Here is an 18,265-nt window from a genome sequence, read left to right on the forward strand (position 1 = left end):
AGAGCAGAGAGCACGCAGAGCCCTGGCTGAGCAAGGGAAGGGCCAGGTGGCCAGAGGCACCACCGCCGGGGGTCTGTGCCAGTGGGCTCAGGGCACCGGTTTCAGGGGCTCCCGGGGTGTCGGCCATAGCGTGGGACCAGCAGAACGAGGAGACCACGCTCCATCATCTCGGAGTCCTGGGCCAGTAGGTGTGGCCTGTTCTGTCCTGGCTGGGACTTCATTCTGGAACTTCCCGGACATGTGCCTAGGGATGGGGTTCTCGTCCCACAGCACCTGGAACCGTGCGGTCCTGGGGAGTTCCCATTGCCTGGCTCCATCAGCGTCTCCCTCTGCTCGGATGTCTCTTTCCAGAGCTCTCTTTCTTTGGAAGATTCTTCTGGGTCAGTCCTCTGATTTCCTTTGTCCCCTCCCTTGTTTTCCATTATCTTTTATGTCCCTGTTCCTCCTGCAAGACCTCTACAACTTTGCCACCTCCATTTCCCTCCCTTCTCTTCCTCTGTATCCACTCCCGCTCCCCGCCGTTTCTGCCCTCTCCTCCCTCTTGCCCACCCCCAGCCCTGACTGCCTTTCTTCCTTCTCCAGCCCCTGTCTTCCTCTTCTCCCCTGACTTGTCGCCTCCTGACCCATTGGAACCGGAAGTTTTACAACACTTGCGTTTCTTCTCCCCACCTTTCCTCCTCTCTTCACTTCCTGCTCCCAGGCCTTTGCTCTGGGTCGCCCTTCGCTCAGCACGGAGGCTCATCCCCCAGAAGCCCCCACAGGTACCCAGGTGGCCTGAGCCACACCAACATGCAGAGAGCCGCCTCCCAAACCACTCCAATCCTCTTTGTAAAAGCAGTCTGCTCTTTTATTCAGAAGAATGAACCCCCACTTCTGCCTCAAATGGGGGAGGGGGCGTGCCATCTGGGAACAACGGCCCTGGGATCCTCTGCCACTGGGCCCAGGGCAACAGTTTTGAGGCAGAAACCTGGGATCCAAGGGGGCCACAGCTCAGGCACTGCGGTGAAGTGGACCCGCACAGCAGGCGCTGCGGGGACTCCCAGGCCCGCCTTGCACCTGAGGACACTGAGGCACACACGGAGGAGGCGGCCGGGAACCGCGAGCTCGGCCCGGACCTCGGGGCCCCAGCAGCGTCTTCTGCGGGCGGCTAGGAGCCCGCCAGGTACCGGTGGAAGTACAGGCCGAAGAGGCTGGAGAGCAGTTGGCAGGCGGCGGTCCACCAGATGAGGAAGGTGAGGACGCCGCGGAGGAAGAGGGGCGTGAGCAGGCTGCCCAGGGCCCCTGCGATCCGGGCCGCCGTCTGCTGGGCCTCATCCTCCTCGGGGCCCACCAGGCGATCGTGGGCTGAGGACGGGGGAGGGGACAGCATGGGAACCGGGCCCAGGCCCCAGGAGTAGCCGCCTGTGAAGGTGAAGGCACAGGCGGGGTTTGACCGCTGGGACCCCCACCCATCGCCACCATCCCAAACTCTGACTCCTGGCCCCTCCCCCGACTTCGGGCCCCTCCTCCCCTCTCCGCGTCCCCAGGCCCTCCGGGCTCCACCCCCACCCTACCCCCACCCTACCCCCCACGTACCACCAGGTCGGGTCTCCGGCTCCACCTCCTCCACCTAGCTCAGCTCTAACACCAGCGGCGGCCCGCCCCGCCCCGCCCCTGGCCCCGCCCCGCCCCCGCCCAGGCCCCGCCCAGGCCCCTTCTCACCCAGCGTCTTGAGCAGCAGCGTGCAGTTGAAAGTGAGGATGAGGGGCGTCAGGTACTGCAGGCTCACCACTGTCACGTAGCAGTAGACCCGCACCACCTAGTGGGCAGGTAGCAGTGGCTACGGGGCGGGGGGAGGGGGCAGGGGGCAGCCTTCTGGGCTGGGGGTGACCCTACGCCCCAGGGATCGGGATCCTGCCCGGAGCCCCGTGTTCCCTCCCAACCTCGGGAGCCCGTACCCGCCTCTGGATCTCACGGGCCTCTATGCGGCCGGCCTCCCGCCGCAGCTGCTCCACGCGGGCCTTGGCCAGGCACAGGTAGGCCTGCAGGTGGGGCCGGGTCACGGCCAGCCTTAGCAGGCACAACGCCACCAGCACCCAGAGGCGCAGTGAGTCGAAGGCTGAGTCCGACAGCCTGTGGGGAGGGGAATGAGGGGGTTGGGAGGCCGCCCCTGCCCCGGGATCTTCCCCCAGGACCCAAGGCTCTTCCCTGAGGCTCAGAGACTGGGGTACACAGAGGGGCCCCCAGCTGCCCTCCCTCCCAACCCCACCAGATTCGCACAGGGAGAAGGTCATCTCCCCAGCAGGTGCCTGGTGCAGGAAGTCCCGTGCAATGGGCTTGGTCCAGAGCCCCAGGATGATCAGAGGGGACAGGAAGCTCATCTGCAGAAGGAACCTACGGGGCAAGGGCGCAGAGGAGTGAGTCCTGGGCACCCACCATCCCCCCAGCCCCTCCTTTAGATTCCCAGCCGCCCTCCCATCTGGCACTCCGCATAACTGCAGCATGGGCCGGTCTTCCGACATGGTCAGCGCATCCAGGTGTGTCTGGGCCAGCCGCAGGCCTGGAAAGGTGAGGAAGGCCCCCAGCATGGATCCCACGAATGCCAGCCCCATGCGGATAGCCAGCTTGGCCAGAGGGAGCCTGAGGAGAAGAGGAGGGTCAGGAGGCTCTGAAGCCTGTCAGTACCCCACCTGCAGGTCACAGCCTGCCCTTGCCCCACCTCACTTCCCAGGACTCACGCCCAGTCCCAGCCCTGCGTCTTCAGAAGTGGCTCCAAGTTCTGGGTCATACTGGCGAGGCCTAGGGAAGACAAGGAGAGGGCAGTGTCTAATAACCGCTGGAGCCTCAGAGTGTGCTTCTACTCCCCAGAGAGGAACGAACCAGTGGGAGCCAGGCCCGGTGCCAGGCAAAAGGACTACTTTGTGCTCTGGATATGGTGGGCGATTTTTTTTTTTTTTTTTCAACGAATAGGAAGCTGTACCAGGCAGACACCCTTGATTGGACTAGGGGAGATGGGGGTGGGGTAGACTACTGAGTCTGAGCTTCCTGGATTATACCAGGAATCCAGAGGGGCATGAAGGACTCCCATAGGAGAAAACCAAAGTTTTGGGAAGAATCCTCAATGCAGGCCCTTGGATTTTCCACAGAGTAAAAGCAAATAAAAATGAGCTCACAACCAAAATCATCAAACACACCAGGGAATAAATCATGATAAAGGAGAGTCAGCAGAAAGAAAAAAAGAAAAAAGAAAGAAAGACAGACAACTTTATACCCTGCAGACTACAGAAATTTTGTAGGTGTTATCATGTGTGAAACGATTGAGGAAAATAAAAGTTGGAGTCACAGAAAGGTGACACGAGGCTACCTCAGATGACCAGGTATATTTGCAAAGGAACCAATTAAGCTCACCCAAAGGGAAAATACAATTATTGGAATGATAGGTTGTTAAATGGCATATTCAAATCAGCCAAAGGAGGAATGAATGAATTGGATCCGAAGATCACTCAGATTCCAACTCAGAAAGATAAAAAGGTAGGAAATATGAAGGGAGATTAAGAGCATAGAAATTGCAGCATCAGTCAAAAAGGAGGCCAAGAGAGAGAAGTGAAGAGAGAATGGAGGAGGAGAGATCTTGGAAAAGAATGACTGAAAAGTCTGCAGAATGAATGACACACACAAAGTATATCAAACTGGATAAATACAATGAAATCCATACCTAGACACTGTAGTGAAACTGGAATACCAAAAACAAAGAGATCGCAAAGCAGCCAGGGATTTAAGACAGATCACCTATAGAGGAAAGACAATTAGATTGGCAGCCAATGTCGACAGCAATCACAGAAAAAGAACAAATAGAAAGTGAAAAGGCAAGATGGCAGAAACGATGTCAAATATGTCAGTAATCATAATAAATGTAAACAGGTTAAATTTTAAAGTTAAATGACACAGACTGTCAGACTTGATTGAAAATACCCAGCTATATGTTTTAAAAAAAATTTTTTTAATGTTTATTTGTGTTTGAGAGACAGAGTGTGAGTGGGGGAGGGGCAGAGAGAGAGAGAGAAAGACATAGAATCTGAAGAGGCTCCAGGCTCTGAGCCGTCAGCACAGAGCCCGATGCGGGGGCTCTAACTCACAAGCCATGAGATCATGACCTGAGCCGAAGTCAGACGCTTAATGGACTGAGCCACCCAGGCGCCCCGCGGCTCTATGTTTTTTAAAGGAGACATACCTCGACATAAGGTTCCTGTAAGGTTGAAAGAAAAGGGATGTTAAAAAGTCATGACAAATACTAATCAAAAGAAAGGTGGTATTGTGTATTTAAGAGTTACTAAGGGAGTAGATCATCACAAGAACAAAAAAAGTTATAACTGTATGGTGATGAATGTTAACCAGATTAATCCTAGGGATCATTTTGTAATGTATACAAATATTAAATCTTGATGTTGTATACCTGAAACTAACAATGTTATATGTCAATTATATGTCAACTAAAGAAAAGAAAGCTGGAAAGGCTACATTTTTGCCACACAAACTACAGTAAGACAGAATGTATTATTAGAATCAGAATACATCCTAATAAAATGGTTGATTCACCAGGAATATGTTGCAATTCTAAACTTGTAAACACCTTGTCAGTTAGCCACAAAACATATAAAGAAAACACTGATAGGGGCGCCTGGGTGGCTCAGTCGGTTAAGTGGCCGACTTCGGCTCAGGTCATGATCTCACGGTCTGTGAGTTCTAGCCCCGCATCGGGCTCTGTGCTGATAGCTCAGAGCCTGGAGCCTGCTTCGGATTCTGTGTCTCCCTCTCTCTCTGCCCCTCCCCTGTTCACACTCTGTCTCTCTCTGCCTTTAAAAAATGAATAAATTTTTTAAAAAATTGTAAAAATGTAAAAAAATGTAAAAAAAATGTAAAAAAACAAAACAAAACACTGACAGAATAATCTGGAGAAATTGAGGATTCCACCATCTCCAAGGGAGATTAACCCTTTAATGACTGACCAAAAGTTAGGAAGGAAGGAGATTTGAATTTATTGGGTAGAGTCAGGGAATAAATGTTCTTCAAAAAAGTCACTAAAACTGATCATATTCAAGGCCATGATGCAAGTCTTAACAAATTTTAAAGGATTTACTTCAGGTAGACCATCTTCCGTAAGCATACTGCAGTTAAGCTAGAAAATTTTTTTTAACAATTTAAAGTTCCACATTCAAGGGGCACCTCCTAGCTCAGTCCATGGAGCTTGCAACTCTTGAGTTCCAGGTTGTGAATTCGAGCCCCATGCTGGATGGAGAGATTACTTAAAAAACATAAAATCTTAAAAAAATAAAGTTCCACGTTCGAAGTTTCTTAAAAAGGTTAAAAAAGAAATCACAATGGAAACTTTAAAATACCCAGAACTGCCTGATGATGAAAATTACAAGTCAAAACTTATGGGGTGGACTAAAGTGGGACTTAGTAAAATATTTACAGCCGTATATGTGATAAATGCTAGAAACACAAGAAGCTAAAAATTAATGACGTCAGTAGCCAACTAAGAAATTGGAAACAAGAGAAAGAAGCCGACCAGAGGAGTGCTATATAATACAAAAGCCAGAGGTCCTAGCCACACAAAAGGGAAAAGTTGGACAAGACGAAAGGAAACCACAAGAACCCACAATTCACTAAAAATACAATTGTATAGCAAGGTTATCCCATGGAAAACACTCAGTTTGATCCCTATCTCATAACACAGTAGTGAACTACCAGGAGTTTAAGGGTTTATGTGAAAGGTAAAACTTGAAGTATATACGTATATAGTATTTGAGAGAGGGAGAGCGCAAGTGCAAGTGGGAGAGAGGGGCACTTGGAGAGAGAGAGAGAGAGAGAGAGAGAGAGAGAGAGAGAGGGAATCTTAAGCAGGCTCCACACTTAGCTCAAAGCCCGACCCAAGGCTCGATCCCACGACCCTGGGATCACGACCTGAGCCGAAATCAAGAGAAGGATGCTCAACTGACTGAGCTACGCAGGCACCCCCAAAACTTGAAATATTGTGTTGGAAAATATAAAAGTCTTTCTGATTGTAGGGAAAGGAAGGAAATTTCTTCAAGACAAAAATCAACTAAAATAATGAATTGCTTGCTGTCCATCAAAAGACACCAGAGGTGAAGGTTACAGCTGTATTCAATGGCTCAGCCCAAAAAAGTGTGGTGTGTGTGTGTGTGTGTCGAGAAAAGATAACGCAAACATGGCCAAAGGAAGCTAGGTCAAGGGCGTATGGAGTGTCATTAGCGGATTCTTTGAACTGTTCTGTACGTTTGAAATTTTTCAAAATACAGCATTTGGGGACAATTTTTTTCAAGAGGAAAACACACCACAAAGAAAGTGAAAAGCTGCACCACAAATTAGAGGATACAGTTCTCCCCCGCTCACACCCACATTTTAACTTCTTTAAAATCGGGATACAGGGGCGCCTGGGTGGCGCAGTCGGTTAAGCGTCCGACTTCAGCCAGGTCACGATCTCGCGGTCCGTGAGTTCGAGCCCCGCGTCGGGCTCTGGGCTGATGGCTCAGAGCCTGGAGCCTGCTTCCGATTCTGTGTCTCCCTCTCTCTCTGTCCCTCCCCCGTTCATGCTCTGTCTCTCTCTGTCCCAAAAATAAAATAAACGTTGAAAAAAAAAAATTTAAAATCGGGATACATAGGACCATTGATGGCATATAATACTTTTTTTTTTTTCGACGTTTTTTATTTATTTTTGGGACAGAGAGAGACAGAGCATGAACGGGGGAGGGGCAGAGAGAGAGGGAGACACAGAATCGGAAGCAGGCTCCAGGCTCTGAGCCATCAGCCCAAAGCCCGATGCGGGGCTCGAACTCACGGACCGCGAGATCGTGACCTGGCTGAAGTCGGACGCTTAACCGGCTGCGCCACCCAGGCGCCCCGATGGCATATAATACTTTAAGTAACAGTGTTTTTTATCTTCTTTCAGCAGTTCATGAAATAATGGTGTGTCAGATTTGATAGGAGGAAGTATGTGCAACACATGTAACGAAGGTTTAGTTTCCAGAATATATAAAGAAACTCTGAAAACCAACAAGAAAAAAAAAATAAAGATATATAGCCCAAGAAAAGCTTCATAACATTGGATTTGACAATGATGTCTTGGATATGATACCAAAGGTACACACAACAAAAAAAAAGTAGATAATTTGGACTCATGAGAATTAAACATTTTTGTACATCAAAAGATACGACTGGGGTGCCTGGGTGCCTCAGTCAGTTAAGCGTCAACTCTTGATTTCGGCTCAGGTCATAATCTCAGAGTTCATGGGTTTGAGCCGTGGGTCGGGCTCCACACTGACGGTGTGGAGCCTGCTTGGGATTCTCTTTCTCCCTCTCTCTCTGCCTTTCCCATGCTCGCTCTCTCTCTCTCTCTCTCTCTCTCTCTCAAAATGGATAGATAAACTTAAACACACACACACACACACACACACACACACACACACACACAATCGAGTGAAAAGGCAACCCACATCACTGGAGAAAATATTTGTAAATCATACATATGATAAGGGATTCATATCCCGAATATAGAATAGAGAGAGAGAACTCTGAAAACTGATCACCAAAAAAATAGGTTCAAACAAAAGGCAAAGCGGGGGGCGGGGTGGTGCCTGGCTGGCTCAGTTGGTAGAGAGTACAACTCTTGATCTCAAGCTTGTGAGTTCAAGTCTCATGTTGGATGTAGAGATAACTTAAAAATAAACTCTTTGTGGGGTGCCTGGGTGGCTTAGTTGGTTAAGCATCCGACTCGATCTTGGCTCAGGTCATGATCTCACGGTTCGTGAGATTGAGCCCCACAACAGGATTCGCTCTCTCCCTCTCTGCCCCTCCACTGCTTGCACTCTTGCTCTCTCAAAATAAATAAAATAAACTTAAAAAAATTAACAGAATTACCATATAATCCAGCAATTCCACCTCTGGTCTATACCCAGGGTGGCACAAAAACAGACACTAAGATCAATGGAACAGAATAGAGAACCCAGAAATGGACCCACAAACGTATGGCCAACTAATCTTTGACAAAGCAGAAAAGAATAGCCAATGGAAAAAGACAGTCTCCTCAGCAAGTGGTGCTGGGAGAATTGGACAGCGACATGCAGAACAATGAACCTGGACCACTTTCTTACACCAGACACAAAAATAAACTCAAAATGGATGAAAGACCTCAATGTAAGACAGGAAGCCATCAACATCCTCGAGGAGAAAGCAGGCAAAAACCTCTTTGATCTTGGCCGCAGCAACTTCTTACTCAACACATCTCCGGAGGCAAGGGAAACAAAAGCAAAAATGAACTATTGGGACCTCATCAAAATAAAAAGCTTCTGCACAGCGAAGGAAACAATCAGCAAAACTAAAAGGCAACTGACAGAATGGGAGAAGATACTTGCAAACAACATATCAGATAAGGGGTTAGTATCCAAAATCCATAAAGAACTTATCAGACTCAACACCCAAAAAACAAATAATCCAGTGAAGAAATGGGCAAAAGACATGAAGAGAACTTCCCCAAAGAAGACATCCAGATGGCCAACCGACACATGAAAAGATGCTCAACCTCACTCATCATCAGGGAAAGACAAATCAAAACCACAATGAGATACCACCTTATACCTGTCAGAATAGCTAACAACTCAGGCAACAACAGATGTTGGCGAGGATGCGGAGAAAGAGGATCTCTTTTGCACTGCTGGTAGAAACGCAAACTGGTGTGGCCACTCGGGAAAAGAGTATGGAGGATCTTCAAAAAATTAAAAATAGAACTACCCTACAACCCAGCAATTGCACTACTAGGCATTTATCCAAGGGATATGGGTACGCTGTTTCAAAGGGGCACATACACCCCAGTGTTTATAGCAGCACTATCAACAACAGCCAAAGTATGGAAAGAGCCCAGATGTCCATCGATGGCTGAATGGATAAAGAAGATGTGGTATATATATACAATGGAGTATTACTCGGCAACCAAAAAGAATGAAATCTTGCCATCTGCAACTATGTGGATGGAACCGGAGGGTATTATGCTAGGCGAAATCAGTCAGTCAGAGAAAGACAAATATCGTATGACTTCACTCATATGAGGACTTTAAGACACAGAACAGATGAACACGAGGGAAGGGAAGAAAAAATAATATAAAAACAGGGAGGGGGACAAAACAGAAGGGACTCTTAAATATGGAGAACAAACAGAGGCTTACGGGAGGGGTTGTGGGAGGGGGGAGGGGCTAAATGGGGAAGGGGCATTAAGGAATCTACTCATGAAATCGTTGTTGCACTATATGCTAACTAACTTGGATGTAAATTTAGAAAAAACAAAAATATTTTTAAAAAAAGAAGAAAACCCAGGGTTTTGAAGAGATGGTTGTACACCCATGTTCAGAGCAACACTGTTCACAATAGCTAAAACATAAGGCAACATAAATGTCCATCGATACCTGAATGGATGAGCAAAATGGGGTATATTCATGCGATGGAATATTATTGAGCCTTAAAAAGGAAGGAGATTTGGACATTGGAGCCCGCGTCGGGCTCTGTGCTGATGGCTCAGAGCCTGGAGCCTGTTTCCGATTCTGTGTCTCCCTCTCTCTCTGCCCCTCCCCTGTTCATGCTCTGTCTCTCTCTGTCTCGAAAATAAATAAACATTAAAAAAAAATTTTTTTTAAATAAAAAAAAATGGTTAAAAGGGTAACTTTTAGGGGTGCCTGGGTGGCTCAGTCAGTTGGGCGTCTGACTTCGGCTCAGGTCATGATCTCGCAGAGTGGGAGTTCAAGCCCCGCGTTAGGCTCTGTGCTGACAGCCTAGAGCCTGGAGCCTGCTTCAGATTCTGTGTCTCCATCTCTCTCTGCCCCTCCCCTGCTCGCTCTCTCTCTCTCTCTCTCCGCCCCCCAAATAAAATTTTTAAAAATGCTAAAAAAATTTTTTTTAAAAGAATATTCCCCGCAGCAACTGTGAAAAGCTAAAATCTGGAAACCACCTAAATGTCCATCAACAGGAGAAAGAAAAAGATAAGTGGTCTCATGAGAGAACATCATTCATCCGTGAGAAGAGACGAACTAAAGCCACCCAGACCAACGTGGCCTAGTTTTGCAAACAATACCACCGAAGACAGAAAAGTACCAGCGGGCAGACTGCACACTGGCGGACACCATCCGAGACGGTGAGCAAAACTGTATGATGAATTCTTCAGGGACAGAAGCATGAGTGATGAAACTTTTTTTGTTTGTTTTTTAAGGCAAAGGAATGATAAACACAAAGTTTGAGAGACTGGTTGGGGCTGTGAGTAGGGGAGGAAGGTTGGTGGGATTGGGAAGCAGCACCAGAATCACGCAGGAACGTTGGGAGTGTTCTAGTATTCATTTGAGAGGTGAGCTCATTACATTGTTCTTTTGCTTTGTAATTTACATATACATATTCATCGATATGTGCGTGTTTATATATATAAAACATTATATAATTTTAAAAATCAAAAAGCAGGGAGAATTGGTGAAGATGAAGCTCAAGGAGCAGGCAGAGAGGTGTGCGGACCATGGTGAGTATTTTGATCTTTATCCAAAGACACTAGAGTCTGGTATTAGGCAGAGAGGTGATGTGATCCAAAATTATATTTTTGAAAGATCATCCAAAGAGTAAGTCAAAAGAAAAATGAGCAACTAAGAAAAAATATTTGCAACTACTATCACACACAAAGGCTACTGTCTTTAATATACAAAGAGCTCCTACAAATCAATAAAAGAGCCAACAACCCAGTAGAAAACTGGGCAAAAGAACAGAACTTTTCTGGAAGGAAGATAGAAATGACTCTTCAACATATGAAAAGGTACTCAACCTCGCTTATATTTTCATCCATCAGGTTACCCAAGACAAAAAAAGTCTGAGGAAACACATCGGAGAGAATTTAAGGAAACAGGAACTTCATTCATCTTTTCCTAAATGGTAAGTTGCAACATTATCAAAATTACAAATGCACTTTCTCGCACAGGGCCACATGCGTAAGGCTATTCCCACATAACACTGTTTTATAACGCAATGTTGTACAACATTGTTTAATAGTGAGAGACTTAGATGTCTGTAAGTAGCAGACTGGTTAAATAATCATGGGACATCCACTAAATGAAATACTACGTGGGTACTACCAAAAAAACCACACCGTATGTAGCATCAAGGGACAAACTCCAAATTGATGTTTTTAAGGGGAAACGGTGGTGGAAGAGCCATAAACTCTACCACTTCATGGGAGCAAAGGAAAGTGGCCCCCCAGGTTTCCTCTCGGAAGGAGAGTCAGTGTGGGTGATTTTTCCTCGATACGTATCCTCTTGCACTTTATGAATTTCGTGCCATTTACCCATTTCCTTCACCAGATTAAATTCGACTAGGTGGATATTAAATCACAGTGGCTGCCAGGGAGAGGACAGATGAGGGGAACAGAAGTGCCCTGTGGAGAAGTGCCCAGCTGCAGGCACCCATCAGAGACAGTGAGACAGGATATCCTCTTGCCCCCAAAGCCCCGGGGGGTGCCCAGGGTAGCCAGCATCCATAGAGACACTCAGGCCCAAGAAGTCCCCTCCTTCACCTGTTCCGTGCCGCTTAAACCCCACCCTCACCAACTTCCGGGAGGGAGTGATGGGCGTGGGGACCCCATGCCCCAAAGACTGCACGTACCTGGCTCCAGGCCCAGCTCGAGCGTCTCCTCCCGCACCACCTGCACCAGCATGGCCAGGAGCAGGAAGAGGAAGGCAAAGGTGAGGCAGACAGAGCGCTCACCCCCCTCCTCTGCGCTGAAATACAACCGGGTCACTGTCAGGAACATCTTGCTGGGAGCAGGGCTAAGGAAGCCGTGAACAGCTCTAGTGCCCCCTCCCCCACTCCCAGCCGGTGATCCCCCAGCTCTAGAACCCGAACACCACAGCTGGGGTTTGGAGTCTCGGGGGGCAGGGCAGTGACCGAGGAGGAGAGTAAGTAAGCTGCTGGACAAGCCCAGGACACAAGGTCCGGTGCTGCTCATGCCTGTGTCAGCTGGGTTGGGGTGTATGGGTGGAGGGCAGGCCTGGGCCTCCAGCTCGGCCTCATCACACTACCTGTGGCCATTTCTGACTAAAATGGCCAGCAAGTCTGTCTCTTTAGGAGGTCTGGCCTCCCGGCTGCATTCACAGCAGGTGAATTTTCCCTTTCCTCTGAGAAGCCATCAGAGATCCAAGGGCTGTATCTCCAATCTGCTCTGAAAGAGACCCATGGGGCTTTCCAGAACCAGTGTGGGCTTCAAGATGGACTTCTCTTCTTCACATGCCCATTCCACAAGGGCATTTTGTCAGACTTGGGTCCTCGGTGTCACAGGTTTGCCTCTGTTCTCTGGGCACTTTCATTAAAAAACAAAACAAAACAAAACAAAACAAAACAACATAGCAGAGGGGCATCTCTTTTCCTGCCCCTGCGTCTGCTCTGGTGAGTTGCTTTGGCCAAGACAAGGGACAGGGATGGGGGTGGGGGCTCAGGAGGCCTGCGGCACCCCTTCTCCCTCGCTGGTGTTTCTGCTACCCCCAGGAAGCTTGGCTTAGCCTGCCGGAAGGTGGGACCCCTTTGGCGCAGAGATGAGGCGGCCCAGCTGAGCCCAGCCCAGGAGGAGAGCGAATAAAATAATGACTGCTTTATACGACCCAGTCTTGGGAAGTTTTGTGGCAGGGCGGCCCATGACAGACCAATTGGGGGCAGGGGGAAACGGGGGTAAAAAAGGAAAGCTCAAGTCCAGCTCCCACCTGCCTCCCTCCTCCCTGAGCGACTGGGGCGCCTGAAGAAGGATACATGGAGAAGGCGACGGTGAGCAAGCACCAGAACACGGCGATGTTGGTCTCCTTGGCCGGGCCCAGCGCATAGTAGTAGGCCTCTGTGAAGACATACACGCCACCCGAGTACACGGCGAAGTCCACGAACCACTGGTACTCCAGGAAGAAGCGCAGGACTGCGGGGAGCGCGCAGCTCAGCCCTCCGCCCAGCGCCAGCGCGGGACACTCCCCTCACCAATCCCGCCAGGGTGTGGGCTCAGGTTGGGGAGTTGGGGACTCAGCTGGACTGTTACCAAGGGCATCAACCGCTGTGAGGGGGCAGGTCTCCAGCTGGAAAGGGGCGTCTCGGGGCACAGACAAGGGCTTCTCTTCACTATAGCCATTGGCCCACCTGGGTGGGGGGAGCCATAAAGGGGGAGAATCAAAGCGGGATCCTCTGCTCTCTCCTCCCCGGTCAGCCATGGCGGCCCACCCCACACCATCCCGGGAGGCTGCCAGGTGCCAGGCTCAGAGCACAGGAGGAGCTGGCTTGGGAGTTACCTTCCCCCCAGGCCTCCGTCTCTACACACCAGGGCGAGGACACCACCCGCCCCCTGCTCACAGGGCTGGTCCAGAGCAAACTTCCAATAAGCATTAGACACCCAGATGGATGACAGTGATAGCTTCTCAGCCTGGGGTGTCCCCTACTCTCCTCGATGCCCAGAGCTGCACCCGGAAGGAGAGCCACTCACCTAAGGCTGGGGGGGCTCACTCACCGCTCCTTCCTGCCTCTGGGCTTAGGCTTTCCCTCCAGGGCCCGAAGCTCTTCCTCAGAAGGGTGCTTGTATCGGAAGAGACTGAGAGCAAAGACCGGAAGTCAGGAAAACTCGGGCACAGAGGGATCAAGGCAGTGAATCCTCAAACCCGGGACTGGAGTCAGGAGGAGAGCTGGACCCAAAATACATGGGGACAGGATGGGCAGGGGCCATGCAAGGTCAGGAGAAGGCCCGGGACGTGGGCTGGGAGGTTTGCTGGGGGAGGGGGGGGGGGGGGGGAGGGAGGAGCTGGGGGGGAAACGGCGGGGGGGGGGGGGGGGGGGGGGGGGTCCTGGACACCCCTGAAATCTGCTGACTATCTCTTCTGGCAGAGAAGGCATGTGCGTTGTCCGGGAGAAAAAGTTCACAGTTTCCACCCGATCTCAGAAAGTGTCCGAGATCCAAACAGGGACAAAAAGCATTGCAGGAAACACATCTCCAGCGAGAGCAGTGTGGAAGAAGGGGTTGGACTGCGGCAAGGCAGGAGTGGGGGGAAGCAGCTACTCTTCCACATGTGGAGATGTGGTCTCATGGGTGTGGACATCTGTCAAAACGGACCCAACTGTGTGCTTCAGACATTTGCAGTTTATTGTACGTCAAACACAACTCAAGACTGTTGTTTTAAAAAAACCAGAAACACTGCAGGACGTGAGGCGGGTGGAGGCGGGGGGGGGGGGGGGGGCCGGGGGGGGGGGGCCCGGGGGGGCCCCCCCCCCCCCCCGGGGGGGGGCGGGGCTGTGGCTCACCTGCCATTGCAGAGCAGCCAGCGTGCGAAGGAGCAGTGCGGTGCCAGCCTATGCATGAGGGTGGCGGTGAGCAGGGTCACCACCAGCTGCACTCCCAGGACCGCCTGGGGGAGGGGACATGAAGGGCAGTGCCTGCCAGAAGGTCACAAGCTCACTCCCTCAGAACTCAGGCTATTTATAGAGACTGGGGCCAGGTTGGGGAGGGTGCGCCCCCCAGACTCCAGCTGCATCTTGGTGGGCTCAGACTCAACCCTGGGAGCTCCTGCTGTGTGTGGATCCCCCCACTCCCTAACACCACCACCTAGCTGGCCTGTAAGGTGGTGGAGAGCACACGCTTGAGTAGAGACTGGGGTTCCCTTCTGGCCTCTGCTGTGGGTTTTTCAGGTATTCGTCTCCCTGAGGCCTCGGTTTCCGCATCTGGAAATGGGATGCTGCCTATTTTATTTCATGTGCTGTGAAGACCACCTTCCGGACCTACAGCGAGCCTGGCACAGCCAGGAAAGAGGTTCGTCTCCCACACATCCTAGTTCACGGTGGCAGTCCTGTCCCCGTCTTTCCCACCTTAAATTATCCTGATGATTCCATCGCCCTCTCCTTCTCCCTCCCTTTGTAATCAACCTCTTTGGAAAGGCTATTTCCTGGCCACTACCAGTTTCAGGACAAAGACTATACATTTGAGTGGGATGACTTTTTCAATTAGGAATTTCTCATCAAGTTCTACATAACAAACTTTCTAACAATTCATAACACGTTTTCAGCTATTAATCTGTAAAACGTTTTAGAAGAAACGCTTTTGGTAATCAGTCTGATGCTGGGTTTTCCTGCTTGAATGCAGTAAATACCAATTTGGTATCAGTAATTATGTAATTATATAAAATTATGTGCTCAGGAGAGCTGTCGACTAGTATTATCATATGATAATTAACAACAAAAGTGAACTAAAGATTACTTTAATATTAAAACTAATATTTTAGATTTTATTATAATATAATATTTAATTTTAACATTAAAGTAATTAGTATTAAAATTAATTATTAAAATTACCCATTAATCAGGCAAAAACATGCTAACTTTAATAGGAAAAGCTCTAGTGTGATGGGTAATGGAACAGCACAGGAATTCAGAATGACTGCTGAGAAATCCATCATTAAAATAACTAACAGGGTATTTTCTCTATGCCTACAACTTGTTTTTTTATTTTATTTTATTTTTTAATTTGAGAGAGACAGAGAGAGAGTGCAAGCAGGGGAGAAGGGCAGAGGGAGAGTTGAGAATTTCAAGCAGGCTCCACGCTTAGTGGAGCCCAACTGGGGGAGGGCAGGGATCGATCCCATAACCCTGGGATTATGACCTGAGCTGAAATCAAGAGTAGGTTGCTAAACTGACTTAGCCACCCAGGCACCCCTCTAGGCCTGTAACTTGTAAACTGAAACCAGAAACATTTGCTCAGTAATAAGGTCAGGTCTCTAAATCACACTAATCTCCTATTCTCACTGCTCACCCTCCCTAACCTGCAAGTGCCGACTGGCTAACGGTCACAAAAGACCCTGTGCACGGTCAGGGTCAGGAGGCTCCCTTCCAAGCCCAGTGAGGAGGGCCCGCCCCTCCTCCTAGGATCCTCTCCCGCCCCTCCCTGTGCCCAGAACCTCCCATCCACGCCTCCTCAGACATCCGATCCTGGGGCTCCCCTGCTGACTTTTCTCTTCCCTCTGCGGCCTCTACTTTGATACTCAATCCCCTGTTAGGCTTTTAACCACGTACCGCTCAGCACGAGCGGCACCAGCAGAGTGCCAGCAGAGCAGCGACCCAGCAGAGCAGCACCTCTAGCCTGGACCTCGCGGATCATCTCGGGAGGCCCCAGTACCCGCGCATCACTGCCGCGGACACAGCACTCTGCTCTTCCGGGCGACCCAGGATGTCAGTGAACATCCAACTCCTTTTCGCAGCCCGCAGGGCCTGGCGGGCCCAGCTCAAGACACCCTGCCTCACTGCCTGTAACTGCCCGGTTCTCTCAGCAGCCCTCCCAGCGTCCAAGCACTGAGGTCTCAGAGGCCCTCCCAGACCTCCGGGCTTTCCACTGCAGACCCCATCACCCTCTGATACCTCCCAGGGAGGGGACTCATTGTTCTAACTTCGGTTCCAGCACCTAGGACAGGCCGAGCGGAAGGAAGGAGAGAGTAAGAGGGAGGGAAGAAGGAGAAAGGGAAGGGAAGGAGAGGGAGGCATCCCTCCACCTGAGGCTCCCGAGGTCGATCCAGGGATGTTTCTCAAGGCCGGCCCCCCAGCAGCCTCCGGTCTTGGGGTTCTGGCTCTGCTGATCTCCAAAGATATCTGGAGCCTCCTCCCATCAGCCTATGTCCCTCTCCTGCTCAAAGCCTTTCCCTGGATCTACAATCCGAGAATACAAGAATCCTACTACCTGCTAACACCAATGAGACTTTCCTCCATCCTGTTCCTGAGAACCCCTCCGCTCACCTCCCACAACTTCCTGCGCCTGGACCTGGAACCACGTCCACTTTTCACGTTCAGGCGCACCTCCAAACCCCCCTGGTTGGGGATTCTCCCAGGCAGGCTCGGGTCATGTTCCAGGGCCCCTCCTTCTGCCGGTCTGAACACCTAAGTGTTGGGAGTTCCCGCTCTCGCCCCGCATCAGCCTAACCCACAAGTGGCCAGGCTAAATTTTAAGGATAAAGTCAATAGGGTTGGACCCAGAGCCACGTGAGACCTGAAGGTTCCAACTGTGCTGTCTCCAACTCTGAGACCCTGCCTCGCCCTGCGGCCACCCAGATACCTTCGACTTGGCTCCTCCTCCCAGGGCTCTCCCTGGCCCTTCCACACACCCCAACACACGCAGCGGCCCCCATGTTTCTGCAGGACCCACGTCGCCAGCGTGGGCTCCAGGAGGACCCCAGACCTCCCTAGCGAGGATCCGTACGTTCTCGGCTCCCCAGTCCCCTTCGCAGGGCTGCGACCCTCCACATGATTCCAGGCCCCTGGAGGGTCCCCGGAGATCTTCCAGAATTCCCGAACGCTGAGGGGCCTCCAGTCCCATAGGCAGAACCCTCAACCCCCACATAGGTCTGGCAGCGAGACTCTGAACCCAGAGAGGGACACAAGGCCCTCAGCGCAACCCAGAGTCCCTCAGAGCTCCCAGTCCCCACAAAGAGATCCCCGTCCTCTCGGTGTCTCCCTGGACCCCGTCAGAGGGTCTCCCACCCCTCAGGGCGCCCCATGCAGCGGGCGGCCGGCTCACCATGTCGCCCGCGGGAGCGCGGTCCGCTGACCTGCGGCTCTGAGCACCTCGAGGGAATCCAACCAATCAGGATCCGACTCCGTTCTGACAAACAGCCCGAAAGACCAATCGTCAGGCTTGGAGCTGGAGCAAACCAAGAGGGAAGGGGGGGGGGGTCGCTCGCGTTGCATGCCGGAAGTTGTAGTTTGAGGACGCTCGGTAAGCTCAGACTCGGTCGAGTCAGGACTGTCTCTGGGACCTTGTGTGGTGGCTGTCCGCTCTGAGATTCAGTCTTCTAGCGTCTGGACCTATCTCTCATGTCGGAGGCAAATACATTAATTTATCCACGCACTGCCTCCCGCTGGAGAGTTCTGAGTGTGGAACTCCCCTGATCTAGAAAAATCGATGGCTCCCAATTGACTAGATTCCCAAGTGTCCAGACTGAATTCGTACACTTCTACCTGACTTCAATCGGCTGCCGACACTATTGTACACACTATGGTACAGCTTGCCACTGGCCATGCTGCTATTTCATACCTCCAGGTCCCTGTAAATTTTATCACTCATCTCGGAATATCTCCTTTCTCAATCTTTTTCATTTGGCAAAGCCTTATTCATTTCTATTAGCCAGGACTCTGATTGTGACACACACACACACACACACACACACACACACACACACCAACCCCCCCCCCC

General features: G+C 50.7%; 1 protein-coding gene across 2 annotated transcripts; it reads right to left on the reverse strand.

Annotated features, from left to right (window-relative positions):
- Nucleotides 1-825: 825 nt before the first annotated feature.
- On the reverse strand, nucleotides 826-17,726 carry TMEM161A (transmembrane protein 161A). Of its 2 annotated transcripts, none has more exons than XM_049640310.1 (12): nucleotides 17,591-17,726; nucleotides 14,338-14,441; nucleotides 13,553-13,633; nucleotides 13,091-13,188; nucleotides 12,817-12,898; nucleotides 11,680-11,831; nucleotides 2,718-2,778; nucleotides 2,476-2,619; nucleotides 2,260-2,373; nucleotides 1,938-2,112; nucleotides 1,702-1,798; nucleotides 826-1,401 (listed from the first exon to the last, which is right to left on the reverse strand). In XM_049640310.1, the coding sequence occupies exons 1-12, from the start codon at nucleotides 17,591-17,593 to the stop codon at nucleotides 1,148-1,150; spliced, it is 1,365 nt and encodes a 454-aa protein (XP_049496267.1). In that variant the 5' UTR covers nucleotides 17,594-17,726; the 3' UTR covers nucleotides 826-1,147. The 2 variants fall into 2 exon arrangements, with proteins under 2 accessions (XP_049496267.1, XP_049496266.1); XM_049640309.1 differs by having other exon boundaries at nucleotides 12,817-12,973.
- Nucleotides 17,727-18,265: the final 539 nt, after the last annotated feature.

This window comes from Panthera uncia, chromosome A2, assembly GCF_023721935.1.
Source record: "Panthera uncia isolate 11264 chromosome A2, Puncia_PCG_1.0, whole genome shotgun sequence".
NCBI classification, from domain to species: domain Eukaryota; kingdom Metazoa; phylum Chordata; class Mammalia; order Carnivora; family Felidae; genus Panthera; species Panthera uncia.

What these genes read in the sequence shown, in the direction of transcription:
- TMEM161A (XM_049640309.1), bottom strand. An exon ending in CCCAGAGGCAGGAAGGAGCG is followed by an intron (nt 13,189 to 13,552) that starts GTGAGTGAGCCC and finishes CCCCCCACCCAG; the next exon opens with GTGGGCCAATGGCTATAGTG. An exon ending in CGAGCTGGGCCTGGAGCCAG is followed by an intron (nt 2,779 to 11,679) that starts GTACGTGCAGTC and finishes TGTCTTCCCTAG; the next exon opens with GCCTCGCCAGTATGACCCAG.